At 30.5% G+C, this 18178-nt stretch overlaps 2 protein-coding genes across 2 annotated transcripts; both read left to right on the top strand.

Annotated features, from left to right (window-relative positions):
• Window positions 1-6805: 6805 nt before the first annotated feature.
• LOC106409006 (acireductone dioxygenase 4-like) lies at window positions 6806-8273 on the top strand. The gene is made up of 5 exons (XM_013849694.3): window positions 6806-6989; window positions 7109-7196; window positions 7463-7557; window positions 7676-7915; window positions 8033-8273. The coding sequence occupies exons 1-5, from the start codon at window positions 6936-6938 to the stop codon at window positions 8159-8161; spliced, it is 606 nt and encodes a 201-aa protein (XP_013705148.1). The 5' UTR covers window positions 6806-6935; the 3' UTR covers window positions 8162-8273.
• A 5794-nt stretch (window positions 8274-14067) lies between these two features.
• Window positions 14068-16414, top strand: LOC106409962 (heat stress transcription factor A-6a). Its single transcript, XM_013850493.3, has 2 exons — window positions 14068-15621; window positions 15732-16414. Exons 1-2 carry the CDS (start codon window positions 15388-15390, stop codon window positions 16278-16280), a joined length of 783 nt encoding a protein of 260 aa, XP_013705947.1. The 5' UTR covers window positions 14068-15387; the 3' UTR covers window positions 16281-16414.
• The last annotated feature ends 1764 nt before the right edge of the window (window positions 16415-18178 follow it).

Raw genomic sequence — 18178 nt, 5'->3', positions numbered from 1 at the left:
TGGATGGTTTAGTTTTGTTCAGTACCTGATATGGAGATTGATCTTGAAGGATCCTGGTAGGTATCCTATTGATCAAGTAGCAGGCAGTAAGGACAACATCTCCCCAATAGCTTTTGGGCATGCTTGTATGGAACATCATGTTCCTTGCAACCTCCATGAGATGTCTATTTTTCCTCTCAGCTACTCCATTTTGTTGTGGGGTGTATGGACAGCTAGTTTGATGGATCATCCCATATTTGGCCAAGTGTTGTTTAAAAGCATTGCTTGTGTATTCTCCTCCATTATCTGATCTCAAAATTTTTATCTTGGCATTGAAATGGTTAGATACATAATTTTGAAAATTTATGAAAGCTTCTAAGACCCTATCTTTAGATTGCATCAGTGTGATCCAAGTATATTTTGATTTTTCATCTATAAAAGTCACAAAATACTTATGATGCTCTCTAGATAAACATGTGGCAGTCCATACATCAGAGTGAATCAGGTTAAAGCAATTTTCATAAATAGTATTTGATCTAGAGAAAACAGATTTGCAATGTTTGCCTAAGATACAAGCCTCAGAATCACTCTTAAAGGAAATACTAGGCAACATGATGTTTAAAGCTCTAGAATGAGGATGTCCTAATCTAGCATGCCACAATACATCTTTAGAGAAATCAGAAATAGAATTTAAAGCATGGGATAAGTCGGTAGCAAGGTGAGTATTTTCAAGCAGGTACAAGTCTCCCTTGGTGACACCTTTGCCAAGCAACCTACTAGTTTCAATATCCTGAAAGTAGACATCATTAGGAGTGAAAGTAACACTGCAATTCAAGTCATTAGTAGCTCTTTTAACTGATAACAAGTTTGAGGTGAAGCTAGGCATATAGAAAGCTTTAGAATCTTTATTAAACAACCTAAGATCACCTACTCCTTTAATTGGTACTCTTTCACCATTAGCTATTGTAACATTTCCTAAGGCAGGGACAATGTTTTTAATCAATTTTAAATCACTAATCATGTGGTGACTAGCTCCTGAATCGATAACTAAAGGTTTTGCCAACTTAAATTTAGTTATCGCATTCAAAGAAGTTCCACAAGCAGTGGCATGTAAAGAGGTACCAAGTAAGTTACCAGAGTTATCCTTAAGGAGTTTGATGAGAGTCTCAATATCAGATCTCCTGATGGTCTCATCTTGAGTGTTCCTTAAGGCTGACCCACTCCTGGAAGCTCCCCCTTTGTTCTCACAAGCTTCATTGGTCTGGCGCATGCTGCCTTGTATAGATGGCTCACCAATATCACCAGAGAAGTTTGCTTTGGCATCATTGTAACCTGTCCTGAACTTTTCTGTGGCTTGAAATGGGGATGGAGTATCCAGCACTTGTCCTTTCCATGGCCTTTCTTCTTGCAATGATTACAAATCCACACCTTCTTGTCTTCAGCTTTGTAAGAGCTTTTGTTTGCTGTTCCATCAGCTTGGTTTGCAAGCACCAGATCTTTCTTTTCTCCTCCAAAGAGACTAACTGAGCCTTGCTCCTTGTGAATCTTAGAGCATACCTCATCTAGAGAAGGTAGCTCCTTATTCCTTAGGATGTGCTTGATGAGGCCACCATAGCTTGGATGGAGGGTAAGCAGCAAAGCAAATACCTTGTCTTGCTCTCTCCTTTGATTAAGCACATCAGGATCAATAGTTGCTGGCCTGAGCATCTCAAGTTCAGCCCACAAGGATCTGAACTTCCCAAAATATTTATCAAAATCACTGTCCTCTTGACTAAGAGTATTGATAGCCCTATTGACTTCAAAGACTCTACTGATGTTGGAATTGTTTCCATACACCTTCTGAAGTGTATCCCACAGTTCTTTGGAATTTTCACAATAGGAGTAACCTTCCTGAAGTGAGGGGTCAAGACTGTGCTGAAGAATGGACAACACCAACTGGTCCTCTTGACATTTCTTCTTGGCACCAGCATCAGCAAAAAAAACCTCTTTGCCATCCTCTCCTAGGATAGTCTTCTTTTGTGGCCTGCCTTCTTCAACAATCTCCCAAAACCATCTGCCTCCAAGAGCTGTCTTAGCAAGCCTTGCCCAATGTAGATAGTTAGCTCCTTTAAGAGTAACTGGAATCACCACCATTCTTGAGTTTTCTCCTAGATCCATCAAGAATCACAAGAACAGAACTGGAAAAATTCAAGAACAGTTCAAGAACAGAGGAGAGAGACTGGTGTGAATGATAAGAGATTTTAAAACCAGAGTAATTTGCGGAAGAGATTTAGGTTTCAAGAGCTTGTAGCTCTGATACCATGAAAATTTATGAGAATTAGTCAGAGTTTATGAGAATTATTTGAGAGATTTTGGTGAAGAACTAAGAGAGATATGTGAGGAAATCCAAGAGAGAGAAACAAGAATATTTGAGGAACATTTTTCCTTAGATTGATTTAGTGTCTACAATAGTTACATAAATAGATCTAGTAAGGAGAATAAGACAATGAGAATGAATAAACAAATGGAGATGAATAAACTAATGAAGACCAGATTTGGGAAAGTCACTTTCGGATAGTGACAACTCTCTTCTCTCTTCCTTCCTTAGCATATCATGTGACTTTGGCTTGTTTCCACACTCCAATAGCTCTATCCAGTTGCCTCCACTTGTTTAAATTCGTCCAAGACTTCAGGCAAGATATTTAAATCAGTCTCACACATTTTCTAGCTTCAGTTTTCCTGTCCATGATTTCCTGTCCATGATTTCATTCCATGATTTCCAGTCCATGATTTTCTGTCCATGATTTTCTGTCCATGATCTCCTGTCCATGATCTTCTGTCCATGATTTCCTGTCCATGATCAATCATGTTCTTCATGTCTTTACTCTTGCTCTTTATTCTCTTCATGTCAACACCACCGACCCACGCCATTGGTCCAAGTTTCGAAACATGACCGCTTATGTAGCTTTATAATATTTCTTTCGTTTTTCTTTTCTCTTCCTACAATGAAACCACAATGGGTTTGTTCTGGTTTAGTCTAGTCTGGTGTATAAGCAAGAAGAGATTCAAAAGATTGGACATGATAAAACCAAAATCAGTAATGGTACTTCATGTGAGAACCTTTGGAAACATTTTTTCTTCTTGATTTCTTTACTTCACCATTCCTAATTCTATTTCTCTGACGCATCTCTTACGATTCACTATAAGCGGTGTTTTCTGTGATATGTGCTTCTGGCTCTCCACAAAGGAACATTCAACACCAAGCACTTTTTTTACCATTTATCTCATCGAGTTGCCACCATGCTCGTCTTTAAGTAACAAGAAACCAATTCAATATTTCCCACTAGGTCGAACCATCTCCATCTCCCTCTAAATGAGCCTATTCGATCCCGAATTGCGTATCAATGTGAGTACCCAACAGTGTAGGAGCAATTAGTGATATAGCGTCTATAGTTTCTTTCTCGCCACAGTGAGTGCACCGTTTCTTAGAATATTGAGTGCGGCGAAAAAATGTTTTGCAGCCATAAGAATAGTGATTCAGATTTTGTAGCCATTCACTCGATTAACACGATCCAAAGAGGATGGTTAAGTCGAATAGGTTAAATTGTTACTCGTGTAGTGGACTTTTTGAAAGTCTACAATCATATTTTTTGTTGTTTATTCTTTACTGTTTCAGTAGTTTTACTTTTAATATATGACTAGATTTCCACCCGCACAACCGTGCGGGTATATATTTTCACATTTATATATATAGATATTTGTTTTACATAATTACTATATATTTTTAATGTTACTCACATATTTAAATGTTTATATAATTATACCAAATATAATAATTTTATAGTTTTCATGCTATAAATTAAAATCATCACATATATATGTTGCTTATTATATATTTGTCTTATTGAATTTGCGTTTAATTACTAAACTAAAATTTTTAATGCATGAAACAACATATATGAAAACAATTTTGTATTTAATTTATTATAATCATGATCTGTAATTCAAATCGCTAGATTTTTTTAGTAATTTTTAATGTTTATTAATTTTATATAATAAATTACTGTATATTAAAAAGTTTAAGATAAGTTAAATTTTTATACATGTATTATATAGTTTACTAATATTAACCCGTTCTACCAACATATTATATTTTTAGCATAAATATTTTATATTTATGAAAATAAAATATGTTAACTTATCAATTTAAAATAATTTTATCATATTTTGTTCAATATAACATTTTTATTTTAAAATGATAGATATTATTATAAAATTATTAAAATATGATATAGTTTTGTTATTTTAGTAAACATTTCATTACTAATTACAAAATTAGTTGAAAACATTTATATTCAATTTATGACAATTAAGATCTTATTATAATCTTTTTTCAAGAGATTTGTTAGAATTTTAAATTTAAAAAAAAATAAAATAAAAGATATAAAAGATATTATGACTAAAGTAGTTAAAATTATTATGTATATTAGCATTAGTGATATACATTTAATATAAAATTTAAATGATGGTCCAAATAAAAATATCACTCATAAAAAAATCATGATTTTTATTTTATTAGAAAACAAATTTGAAAAAAATAAAAATAAAAATAAATATTTATTTCTGACAAAATCTTTTAAAATTATTAGTAACTGTATTTGTGAAATTAATTAATTTCATTTTATTTAAATTTTTGTGTATAAACCAAAACTATATTCAATTTTAATTTCTAATTATATTTTATGATAATTTAAATTAAAACTAACTAATTTTTAAAAATAAATTTAAAAAGATTCTAAGAAGATTTCAAGAAGATTTTGTTATAACATTTTAAATATATTTAATTGTATTTCAAATAAAAAGATTAAGATATTTAAAAATATAATAATGAACTTATGTTAAATATAATATTTTTTAGAAATGGTCCAAACTCAAAAAATCACACATGAAAAGAAGTCATGACTTCTGTTTTAATATATAAGATTTAACAATTTCTTTCTTCATTGTCTTAATAGTGTTAATATATGATTTTATATTTTTTTAATTCCTACAAAAAAACTAAAAATAATTTAAAATTAATTTAATTTTTGTAATCTCAAAATTTAGTAGACTACATAATAAGTCTACTATACCCAAAAATCAACTAGAATTCATTTGAAATCTACCAAACCGTAAACCACAAATCTCAAGCTCTAAATCCTAAGCCATAAACCACAACCTCTATAATCACCAAAACTCTTAATTAGTCATTGTAGCAAAAATGAAAAATAGTGTAAAATCTACTCAACATTTATATGTAAATTTAAGTCAATAAAACAAAAAAAAAATCTAAATCTAACAACTAACCCTAACAGTATATATATCTTTCAACCTATTGTTACCAAACCATAAGTATTGTACAAACATGGCTAAAACACCAATATATTTCCTTTCAAATTTTTCTATATAACTTAAATTTTAATTATATAGCTCCTATTAGTTCATATATTGAAAATTTATAACAAATTTTATACAAATATATTTCATTTTTAAAATAAAATTATATATCAAATTACAAAATAAAATTCCTGAGAAAACTAATTAGTAAACTTTTTTAAAAGTATATTTAGTAGACTTTTTCAAAAGTATACTTAGTAGACTTCTTCAAAAGCATACATAATAGACTTCTTCGAAAGTCTCTATGTAATAAACTTATTTTTGTTAAATTTAGAATTTAAATAATATGATCATAAAGTAACGTTTCAATTTTTTGTTAAACTATAAAAGGTAACTGGTAATTTTGCTAAGAATTTAAGTTAATCTTTCTTTTGATTGAATATGTGGTCAACTTTAATATTTCAAATTAATTTTTGGATTATATTTGGCCAATACATCTTCATTAAATAAAAAAAAATTGATTCTTAGCAGTTATCTAGTTGAAATAAAGTTTATAAAATGAGATGAAAACATATTGTTTTAGTTATTTGTTATGAGATACATTTTTATTTTCATTAAGTTTTATAAATGAATTTTACAAAAAAAAGTTTTACAAATTAAAAACTACATTTAAATATAATATTTAGATTTAAAAGAAAAAGTTAAAAATGAACAATATATATATATATGGATGACCCATTAAAATATCGTGTTTTTAGTACACGAATGAACAGCCTAGACTCAACTCGTAAACTGAACATAAAAACAAAAGTTGGTTTCCAGGATTTTATATATTCTCTTGCTGTTGATATTATTTTGAAAAAATGTTAAATATGAAATTCATATCTAGAATGAAATTTGATAATAGATCATTCTAGTTCACGTGAGATGGAAAGATATAAACCTTAAAAAATATATTATTGACTAAAACTACTAAATTTACTTATTGTGGCTGACAAACGAGTGTTGTTGTATTTCTGACAAAAAGGGTCGTTCACCCATTATGTAAAATCGGTTGTTATTTTTATTTTTTTTTTCATCAGCAATACAGATTCATACTGACTCTGTAGATCAAACCGGGTGATCTGCATCTATGTGAACGACGAAAGACAATTACTTTCTAGCACTGTGTGCTAGACTATCCGTCTTTGAATTTTGCGTTCGTGGTACATAAGTAAGCTTTGATCGGGTGAAACTCTCTTTCAAAATCTTGATATCATCCAAATAATTTGCAAAACCTGGTCATTCCTCTGATTCCGAAACTATCTTCACTAATTGAGAACAATCTGTTGCAAACGTGACCTGCAATTGACGTAAATTCGTCATACATTTCATTGCCCATAGTAACGCTTTCATCTCCGCATAAAAAGGCAAAAGACTAGCCCGAACATTTTTCACCTCCAACAATCCATCAGAACCTTCCCAAGTATTTCTTAATAACAACTTTTAGAACCAGAAATAATATAAAATAGAAACAATCTAGAGGAAAAAAGGATTCAGCATAGGACGTACACGTGGCATCATCGACAAAGGAAGTGAGCTCTTATATATCGACATTCGTCATGTGTCTGAAATCGAAGCATTTCACACGACAAAGATCAGTAATGGCTCTCGAGGTTAGCTAATTCTTCTTCACTACACTAAATTTGTTTTCTATATTTTGATTGTTAGAGTTTACGTTCTGATTTCGATACTCTCCTACTTCGTCGTTAAAATCTGCTAAGCATTGATGCAGGCATGGTTTATGGATGATAGCAATGAAGACCAGAGACTTCCTCATCATCGCAACCCGAAAGAGTTCGTAACAGTGGATTACTTGGCAGGTTTTTTTTCTAAATTTCTCGCTTGAACGTGATTGCTTTGCAAATTTTTCATGAAAAAATGACTTTGTATATGATATGTTGTAGTTTAGGTCTGGTTTGGATAACTTATTTGTGTGTTATTTTTTATTTACAATATAAAGCAGATGAGCTATTTTATAGCTAACACCAAAGAAACCTAAATTAGGAAAATGAACAAAAATATACATAAGAGAAGATCTAAGAGATTCACAAAGTTATCAGAACAATAGTTATGCTCTGTTTGGCAGATCTGGGAGTGGTGCACTGGAAGCTGAACCATGAAAACTACGAGAATGATTCCAAGCTAAGCAAGATTAGAGAAGAACGGGGTTACGATTACATGGTACGTACGTGCTCATGCTCACAATAAATGGCTCATGTATATGGTGGTTTGGCATTGAAACCAATGAGACAGATACTAATTCTCAAAAGTTTTATCTGTAATCAAATCTTTATATTAGGATTTGCTGGATCTATGTCCTGAGAAAGTGAGCAACTACGAGGAGAAGCTGAAGAACTTTTTCACAGAACACATTCACAAGGACGAAGAGATTCGTTACTGCCTAGAGGGAAGTGGCTACTTTGATGTTAGGGACAAGGATGACCGTTGGATCCGAATCTTGATGAAACCGGGCGATCTCATTGTCCTTCCTGCCGGAATCTACCACCGGTTCACACTTGACACCAGCAACTACATCAAGGTATTATAAAGCCAGCTTCAGTCTTTGTAACTAAAACAACGCAGATACATCTGTTACATCTTATGTAAAAAGATTTAATTTTGTTAGATTGTGATGAATTAGTGGTTGGTTTTGCAGCTAATGAGTCTGTTCGTGGGAGAACCAGTTTGGACACCATATAACCGGCCCCAGGAAGAACATCCGGTTAGGAAGGAATATATAAAGAGCTTGACCCAGAAGTTTGGAGAAACCATCCGAGGTTATTAAGAAGTTTACTATATGCTTTGTGGTGTCGTATGTATTGTTTACTCTACCAGTAAAAGGAGAGACTCCTTCCTGCTTGTTTTGTGACATACTTTAATATATGCTTTTACACCTAGAAAGTATTAAAACTATATTTATTAATATTTTACATAATAACCATTCTAAAAAAAACCATAATGTTATGTTTATTTACTATTTTTACAAATCAAATATATTGAAATCATAAAGAGTATATAATATATTTTTAATACAACTGTTAATATAAGAAAAACTGCTTTTTTACAAGCAATCTCTGTAAACAGTCCATCATATGTGTGGGCTACTATCTCATTAGCAAGAAAATTATTATTATTGGAAATCAAACATAAGGTGCATTCATCATATGAGGTCAAGGTGTGGGAGGTTCCTTGGATCCCGACAACACCAGCACGGCCCTTGACCCCAATGCTGAATCCGAACATGAGAGTCAATGATCTCATTAACCATGATAGGAAGGAATGGGATGTTGGTCTATTGGAGAACTATGTTGACCCTGCCAATATACCCTATATAAGAAGTCAGGCCATAAGCACCACTCATCGACGGGATACTTTCTGCTGAACTATACTAAAAATGGACAGTATATAGTTAAATCAGGATATTGGCTAGCTCGAAACTTACTAAAGGCTGAAGATGAGAAGAGGTTCTGGAACCTAGTATAACGAAGCTTCAAGCATTTGCTTGGAAGATAAAAGCTCCTCAAAAGATTTGTCATCTTATATAGCAACTGTTAACTGGTTATGTGGCAGTGACGAGGAATTTGGTACGGTTTTATATGAGATGTGATAATTACTGTCCACGATGTGGAGAGCCGGAAGAATCTATAATTCATGCAATTTTTGAATGTCCACCAGCTTTACAAGCTTGGTCTCTCTCAGCGACACCAACAAGTCAAGGGGTCTTTCCTCTTCCGAGCATATATGCTAATATGATGATACACTAAAAATAAATCCTTGCTACTGTCAAGTTTAATAGTGGTAATTGCAATATTTGAGATTCAATCCAGAGGACCAGTTCACACTTTACTCTTATGAGTTCGATATCAAGATAAGAACAATGAGTGGTTTTGATTTCAATAGTGACGTAGGGAACAAGTAATGAAAGGTTGTATTCAATTTGAAAAAGAAGCTAGCCTAGGGTAATTCATCGGTGCTGATACTGAGCCAAACAATTATTGAAGCGCGATGAGATGCAATCTAGAACTCGGATCACTCATAATTGGACAACCCACTGTCGTGGTGTTGTTCCCTTTGCAGATCGATTTTGTTACCTAAGCTCTCGCTTGGAACAAGATGCGATACCAAGCTTTAGAGATCAGGTCCGATCAGTTCACTTAACACCCTAATATCTATTTTCGCTGATTAGGGATATTAAGCTCATCCATAATTGAACCTGCTATCTTCTACACGGTTAGTGAGTTGATTAACTTAGGTTCGAACATTAAGTGATCAAGTTAATGCAAGCAATAAGGACTATATGAATGAAGACACTAATGAGATCGCTTATCTATGTTCAGTTCATGTGATCAAACACCCTAAAACCCTAAGCAGGCTTAGCCGACTACTCGATCATTATGCAAGATGACACATACATGATTTCTGAATAATATTGTATAGAAAATAGAGTAGAAAACAAGGGTTAAGGATAATCTTCTCTAGATGCGAGATGGAGCCTTCTCCCTTAGAAGTTTCAAATCGCCAAAGACAATCTAGAGTTCTTGCAAAAACTAGTGTCCAAAACAAAATAAAGATAAGGATGGCTTTTATATGGAGGCGCCATCGACTTCAGAGGAGAAATTAGGTGATTAGGAAAAATATTTGAAAGATATAGAAACTTCCATAAATGTCGGGAACAATCATCTGGCTGCTCCTGTGGGATCAACAGTCAGACTGCTCCGCTCGATTGTTCCGAGGGGAAAGATTCCAATTCTTACTCCTTTCTTCACGCTACTTCCTTCAGCTCTTCAGTCAACTCTATACCTGAAATGGCTCTAAAAGGACTAGACTAACTCGATAAAACATTGAAAAAACAAGTTAGAAAACATATACACAATAGTGTCAAAAACACCATATATCATATGGATTATCTCTTTTGAAAAAAAAATAATATTGTTGAACCAAAATTAGACAGAGACCCATATCCCTGGATAATTTGGTACCTTTAGAGGCCACAAATGATAAACTTTTTAGGGGAATTGACAGGGATCCTTTGGAGATAGTCCGCTATGCGAAGAGTGAGTGTCAAGCCTGGTTTAACGCAAATGAGATAGTACCAATAGTTCCACAAGCCCTTAATATTGAAGAACCTCAAGTCTTAAACTTGGGTAATATCTGCATGATAGATGGGTCTTTGACATCTACTGCACAGTTTAGTGAATATGGATGGGTCTGGCTTGATAATTGGAGGAAGGTTCAACTTAGACCATCTCCAATGTATTTTGCTATTTTCACCTCTAAAATAAGGGAACTCTATAATAGAGGTGAGATATGCTCCAATGTATTCCCCTAAAATAGCAATCTCTAAAAATAAAGTAAAAAATAGAGGAATGCTATTTCTTCCTCTATAAATAAAGGAAAAAATAGAGATATCTATTATAGAGGAAGAAATAGAGGTGAGTTGGAGCAATTTCACCTCTAAATGCTATTATAGAGGTGAAAATAGCAATGGGTTGGAGATGCTATTATGGGGACCCGGAACCAAATTCGGAGAGAGTCTGCATTATATTCAGAGGTGGAAGCACTGAGATGGACGATCGAGTGTATGCTTCAGTATTCGACTTGTCAAAGTTTTGGAACAGGCTGCAAGGATTTGATTGCGATTATCAACAAGCCTCATGTTTGGCCGAGCTTTGCGAAAGAATTGAAGAGAATAGAGACTCTCAAGATTTGCTTTCCGGACTTCAAGATCACTCATATTCCAACTCATATTCCAAGAACGTAGAATCAGATTTTAGATTCTTAGCTAGGACTGCGAGATCTTTCTATAGAGTACTATATTTCATTGGTTGTTCTATTCCGGTTTGGTTACTCAGACCACCTCAAGTTTGAGTAATAGCATAGCCTTTCGATGAAAGAAAAAAAAACTGAAACAAAATGGAATGAAGCCAATAAAACTAAATTTTTTGGTTTCTCAATGGAAACTAATTATTGGTTTTTGTCAATCTTTATATGAGGCTCAAAATAAATGGTCAATATAGTAAATTGTAACAGACGATCGATTATGATATTTGTTGGTAGAAATTCAAAATTTGGGATAAACACCATGATAACCAGTTTATTCTATAGCACCAAATTCATTTTCACCAGAACTGAGGATATATAAAAAAAACAAAATGATTGTGCTAGTTTTATTCGAGAATGTTACAAACGTGAGGAAATAGAATGCCAACATTACACGCACTATATTTGACAAAGTTACGTGAATGTAAATCATGTGGAGCCTACCGTCATTGTGCATGCATAGTAACTTTTACTTTTTACTTCTATATAAATGAACGTTTGTGTTCGACGAAAGACACACTAACTCTTCTTTCTCTTATAATATATTGTCTCTCGTTATTATTTTGTATCAGTATTATCTCTTTTTTATGGATACTAGAGTTTTTAACCGCGCTACGCGCGGATAAGATATTATATGTATTTCACAATTCTAAAAAAATAATGTATAATATTGTATTACATTATTTAAAGAATATAAAATAAGGCTACATAACATAAATATTTTTTTTTTAATTTTCTTTGTGAAAATTATTATGTTGTTTGATTGTTGTACTTGATTCGCATATTTGCATAGATATCTGTGATAGATGAACAACTATACTTTTATTATCAGTAAATAATATATATTTATTATATAATATAAGAAAAATGAAATTATTTACTTTTTAAACAAACTTGTCTTATGTTGGGGATTCGGTTATAGACATATCATATTCGAATGAGACATTTTACAGTTATCAATCTTCTTAACAATCAAGAAACAAATCTGAATATTAAAACAATATCTCATACGATCTCTTTGCGGAATAACTGCTCTGAAGAAATTGAATTTGGGCATCAAAAAAGACTTGAAATAGATGTGCAGATGTGTTATCTAAGTCAGGTTTACAAAGTACTATTCATAGTTCATATATCATTTATGTCCATCCTATTTTTTTGTCCATACTTTCTTAAACATCTTGAAATAACTGATGCTAATTAATAATAAACTTTTGGCTGGCAAAAAAAAAATCAAATTTGTCTAATTATCGCTTAATTTGTCTAACTGATTTATGTATTTCTTAATTCTAAAAAAATAATGTATAATATTGTATTACATTATTTAAAATAAGACTACATAACATAAATATATTTTTAAAATTTTCTTTGTGGAAATCATTATGTTGTTTGAGTGTTGTACTTGATTCACATATTTGCATAGATATTTGTGATAGATGAATAACTATATTTTTATTATCAGTAAATAATATATATTTATTATATAATATAAGAAAAATAAAATTATTTACTTTTTAAACAACCTTGTCTCATGTTGGGGACTCGGTTATAGACATATTATATTCGAAGAAGATATTTTTACAGTTATCAATCTTCTTAAAAGTCAAGAAACAAATCTGAATATCAAAAAAATATCTCATATAATCACTTTGTGGAATAATTGCTCTAAAAAAAATTGAATTTAGGCATAAAAAATGACTGGAAATGTATGTGCAGATGTGTTATCTAAGTCAGCTTTACAAAGTACTTTTCATAGTTCATATATCATTTATGTCCATCCTACTTTTTTGTCCATTCTTTCTTAAACATCTTGAAATAATTGATGCTAGTTAATAATAAACTTTTGGCTGGCAAAATAAATCAAATTTTTCTAATTATCGCTTAAATTTTTTATTAATATTGTCTAAAAAGCTTTCAACTGATATCATAATTTAATTTTTGTTAGTTTTTTTTTTAATTATTAGATTTTTTTGTATTTAAGATTTTTTCCATATTAAGCTTCTATTTTTTTCACTGAATTGATATATATATATGTCATAAAAATTACCATCAAATCAGTTTCACTTATTTATTATTTTGTTTTTAATGAAAATACATTTTTTAAATAATTTAATTTAAAATAAAATTATATATTAATTTGTTGTATTCTAACAATTTGATTGATTTAATTAATTTTCTTTGGTGGATAACTTAAAAAGTTTTCATATGAATCGGGGAAAGCAATCTTATGTTGTTATATTATATTTATTTGTGTATATAGAATCTATATATAATGCTAGTGTAATAAGGAAAGAACATTATTTTTTTTGTAATTTCAAAAAGATACATTATTACAATTTGAAATTAATAAAAATTGAATAAAATGGTAATTAAATATTTGTAAATCTAATTATTTTTTTTATCTTGTTTAGTTGGATTCTCATGAAAAGAAATCGATAGGTTAAACAAATGTATCAAAATTTGTTGTGTTATTGTTTTGTCTATAAATTACAAAATTTATTGAATTGATATATTTAATTATTGCACCCTTAAAATAGTATTTTATTAAGACATTAGAGAACTATGTTTTGAGTTGTTTTGTCAAAATTGTACAAAAATCTATGCTTTGTCATATTTGTCACGGAAATTTATATGTTAAACTTACTTTTACAAAATTCTTAACTTTGTCACGAAAACAAAAATCTATGCTTTTTCATATTTTTCAATGTTCTCACACTGTCAAAGAATATATTAATAGCTTAGTCACTTACTTTTTTTTTTTACAAAATAAAGTATCGGAGTATTGAAAGTTGAATTCATATTCTTGTATATGTGTTTAAGAAAGTTTCAATGGCTTAGTGGTAACTGCCATATATTTATGTCGTACTAACCCGGGTTCTATCCTTTCTTTCGCATCGTTTTTCATTTTTTACGAAAAAATAAATGAGATGACGTGGCAACTTCGGGCTCTCTGATTGGTTGATTTTTCTATCCTATGTGGACACCCTCTCCATGGCTTATATTTGTCTTTTAGTATAGTATAGATATAATTTCGCTCATTTTTAAATTTCTCTTCTATTTAAATTTCTCTATACTATAACATTATTTTATAACAGAGAAAAAATTAAAAAAGGAATACAATACTGTTAAACCGGATCCAACGACATCAAATAAATATTTGCACAAAACGAACATTAATTTCATTTTAGATAAGCTTTCCATGAGCGTCGGACCGGCCTGCTTCACAGTATTATTGGTATAGCTGGGTCCGGTTTTATCCCCACCCTAATCAATGGAATCGCGGATACATTAATCGAAAAACATATATTTTCTTGCACAAATCTTTTAAAGGGTTCCACCAAAAATCCCATCGTTCTGACTTTGGAATACACAAACAAAACCACGAAACCTAAAATTAAGCATTCGCCACAACGTGTCAGGACAGGTTCAATACGATAGTGATGCCTATAAACGTGGAGCATAGTAACTACAACAACTCACTGAGCTTTGCACTTTGTAATGACGATTCGAAATTCAATGATAACTTATTTGGGGATGATTGGTTGGGGCTGTAGATGCTCTGGACAGCCAAAATTTAGTCTACAGCTATATATCTCAACCAATCGAGCTTTGCTTTCCTTAAAAAACTCACAGCAAAAAAATCTCTGCAAAATCAAAATATGGCTGTAGAGAGCTCTATTTCCAGAGCAAAAAATTAGTGCTTTAGAAATCTACAGCAAAGAAAGTTACAGCAAATAAATCTACAGATTAAATTCTACAGCAAAAAATATAAAGCTACAGCACTTACCAATCATCCCCCAGACAAGACAAAAACACAAAGTAACATCATCCAATGAATATATGCCACTTAAATCTCCCATTTCTATTTCTGGCAAATCGTCTTTGTCCACATCAAAGTAAACTAATCAATAGACTTATCCAAGACACAAAATAAAGCAAAACATTTTCTCTGTAAGAAACACAAAACCCCAAAATAGTAGACAGCATAAAAGCACCCTCAAGCTTCAGCTATGATTTATCACAATTGTTCTCTTCTTTCCTTTGCTTCTTCAACTTTGATACCTAAAGTTTCCATATCAAGAAACTTGTGACAGAAACCCATCTTCTTGGCTACCCAAATCTCTATTTACAAAACAGAATCTCAATTTCTTCACTCTCTCATTACCCTCTCCTTAGTTTTCTTGTGCTTAAAACATGGATTATAACCTTCCCACTCCGTTAGAGGTTCTTAGAGAAACAGGACCAACGCCTTTCATTACAAAAGCCTACAACATAGTGGAGGATTCAAGCACAAACAACATAGTTTCATGGAGCAGAGACAACAACAGCTTTATTGTCTGGGAACCAGAGACGTTTGCTCTAATATGCCTCCCCATATACTTCAAGCACAACAATTTCTCCAGCTTTGTTAGACAACTCAATACCTATGTATGTTAAATATATTCATTCCTATGTATGAAAAGCTCAGATATGAGCTCTGAATCTGCTATATCCACTTGGCTGTTTCTCATTAATTTATAACTTTTAATGATTTTTAGGGGTTTAAGAAGATTGATACAGAGAGATGGGAGTTTGCAAATGAGTATTTTCTGAGGGGACAGAAACAACTCCTTAAGAACATCAAGAGAAGAAAAACATCATCTCAAACGGAAATGCTAGAAAAGTTTGGACTGGAACGAGAGATCCAGGGGATGAGAAGAGACAAAGCCGCTCTAGTAATAGAATTGGCGAGATTGAGACAAAAGCAAGAAAGCGTCAAGACATATCTTCGCTTTATGGAAGAGAAACTGATAATCACAGAGAGAAAGCAACAAATGATGATGGACTTCTTGCTGAAAAAAGTTAAGAATCCAAGTTTTTTAGAGAACATAAAGAAGCGTAAGCAGCAAGAAATCGAAAATCTAGAGCAAAGTGAAGAGATGACCTCAAGCCATGGGGTTGAGGATTATGAAACGTTTGTTAAAGCTGAGCCGGAAGAGTATGGTGATCAATTTGGAGGTGTGTTTGGTAATGTGGATGAGCTTCACATAGCTTCAATGGAGGATCAAAGACAAGATGATAGGGTTCAAAGGGAGATGAATAGTTAGGGAATTTGGAAAGCTTACGTGTTGAGTGATGAGATGTGTATTTTAGGAGAACACTTGCTATAGTTAAGTTAAATTATAGTCTATGAATATTTTTTTTTAGTCTATGAAAGTTTTTACATATATATATTTTTTTCTACAGCTGAGCTCACATATGATAAAAAAAAATATCTAAGACAAACTATTAGAATACATGCCTTGTTTATTTTTTAAATTCCTTTCAAAATCCAACATAGAAATATATTCCTTTTTATCGACTGTTTTAGACTACTAGGTATTTTGCCCGCGACGCAGGCTTAAACATTTTCATAATTTTTGAAAAGTTCTTTGTACACTATATTTATTATACTAAAATAAATTTTAAAATAACTTAATATTATATTTTTAATTATATAATTGAAAGATATTATTTGATTAATATTTAATATATAATTTATGTTTTAACTTTTTACTAAAATACTTTTTCAGATAACAATAAAATATATATATATATATATTGAAATTATCTTTTTTATTATATTTTTAGATTTTGGATGATTCAATATTCTATTTTTAATTATATAATTAAGAATTTTATTTGATTAGTATTTAGTTATATAATTCATGTTTTAACTTTTTACTAAAATACTTTTTCAGATAACAATACAATATATACAGAAATTATCTCTTTTTAAAATTATATTTTCAGATTTTGGATAATTCTAACTATTATTAATAATTCAGTATTTGATTTTTAATTATATAATTAAGAATTTTATTTGATTAGTATTTAGTTATATTATTCATGTTTTTAACTTTATACTAAAAGACTTTTAGATAACAATACAATATATACAGAAATTATCTCTTTTAAAAATTATATTTTCAGATTTTGGATAATTCTTACTATTATTAATTTTAGTCAATTTTCTAATCAAATCAATTAAAATTTCGTTTTTATTTTTTAATTTAGTTATACATTTTATTCATTAAGGGTATAAACGATATTAACCACTCTAACTTTTAACGTGAGAGCACGATTCCAAAAATTTAATATATAATTTATGTTTTAACTTTTTACTAAAATACTTTTTCAGATAACAATAAAATATATATATATATATTGAAATTATCTTTTTTATTATATTTTTAGATTTTGGATGATTCAATATTCTATTTTTAATTATATAATTAAGAATTTTATTTGATTAGTATTTAGTTATATAATTCATGTTTTAACTTTTTACTAAAATACTTTTTCAGATAACAATACAATATATACAAAAATTATCTCTTTTTAAAATTATATTTTCAGATTTTGGATAATTCTAACTATTATTAATAATTCAGTATTTGATTTTTAATTATATAATTAAGAATTTTATTTGATTAGTATTTAGTTATATTATTCATGTTTTTAACTTTATACTAAAAGACTTTTAGATAACAATACAATATATACAGAAATTATCTCTTTTAAAAATTATATTTTCAGATTTTGGATAATTCTTACTATTATTAATTTTAGTCAATTTTCTAATCAAATCAATTAAAATTTCGTTTTTATTTTTTAATTTAGTTATACATTTTATTCATTAAGGGTATAAACGATATTAACCACTCTAACTTTTAACGTGAGAGCACGATTCCAAAAATTTACTTCGCAAATAATAGTATAGATAGATAGATAGATAGATAAAAAATAAAAATTACAACGGTCCAATTAAAATAGACCTCACTAATCATTATCATATCATACCTTTTAAATCTACCCAATATTAATATATTTTTATTAAATATATTTATATATTTAAAACAGAAATTTTAACTAAAACCAACTTTATCTTTCCATGGTATTTACAGAAAATGTCACACACTAATTAACTTAACCTAAAATTTTCATTAAAAATAATTTTAACATC

The sequence above is a fragment of the Brassica napus genome, chromosome A2, assembly GCF_020379485.1.
Source record: "Brassica napus cultivar Da-Ae chromosome A2, Da-Ae, whole genome shotgun sequence".
NCBI lineage: Eukaryota > Viridiplantae > Streptophyta > Magnoliopsida > Brassicales > Brassicaceae > Brassica > Brassica napus.
The sequence above is the reverse complement of the archived record's forward strand: the minus strand, read 5'-3'. Positions and strand labels throughout refer to the sequence as shown.

Coding starts and splice junctions, on each gene's coding strand:
- LOC106409006 (XM_013849694.3), top strand. CDS start 6,936: ATGTGTCTGAAATCGAAGCATTTCACACGACAAAGATCAGTAATGGCT. Junction 6,990..7,108: donor GATCAGTAATGGCTCTCGAG/GTTAGCTAATTC, acceptor GCATTGATGCAG/GCATGGTTTATGGATGATAG. Junction 7,558..7,675: donor AACGGGGTTACGATTACATG/GTACGTACGTGC, acceptor TCTTTATATTAG/GATTTGCTGGATCTATGTCC.
- LOC106409962 (XM_013850493.3), top strand. CDS start 15,388: ATGGATTATAACCTTCCCACTCCGTTAGAGGTTCTTAGAGAAACAGGA. Junction 15,622..15,731: donor TTAGACAACTCAATACCTAT/GTATGTTAAATA, acceptor AATGATTTTTAG/GGGTTTAAGAAGATTGATAC.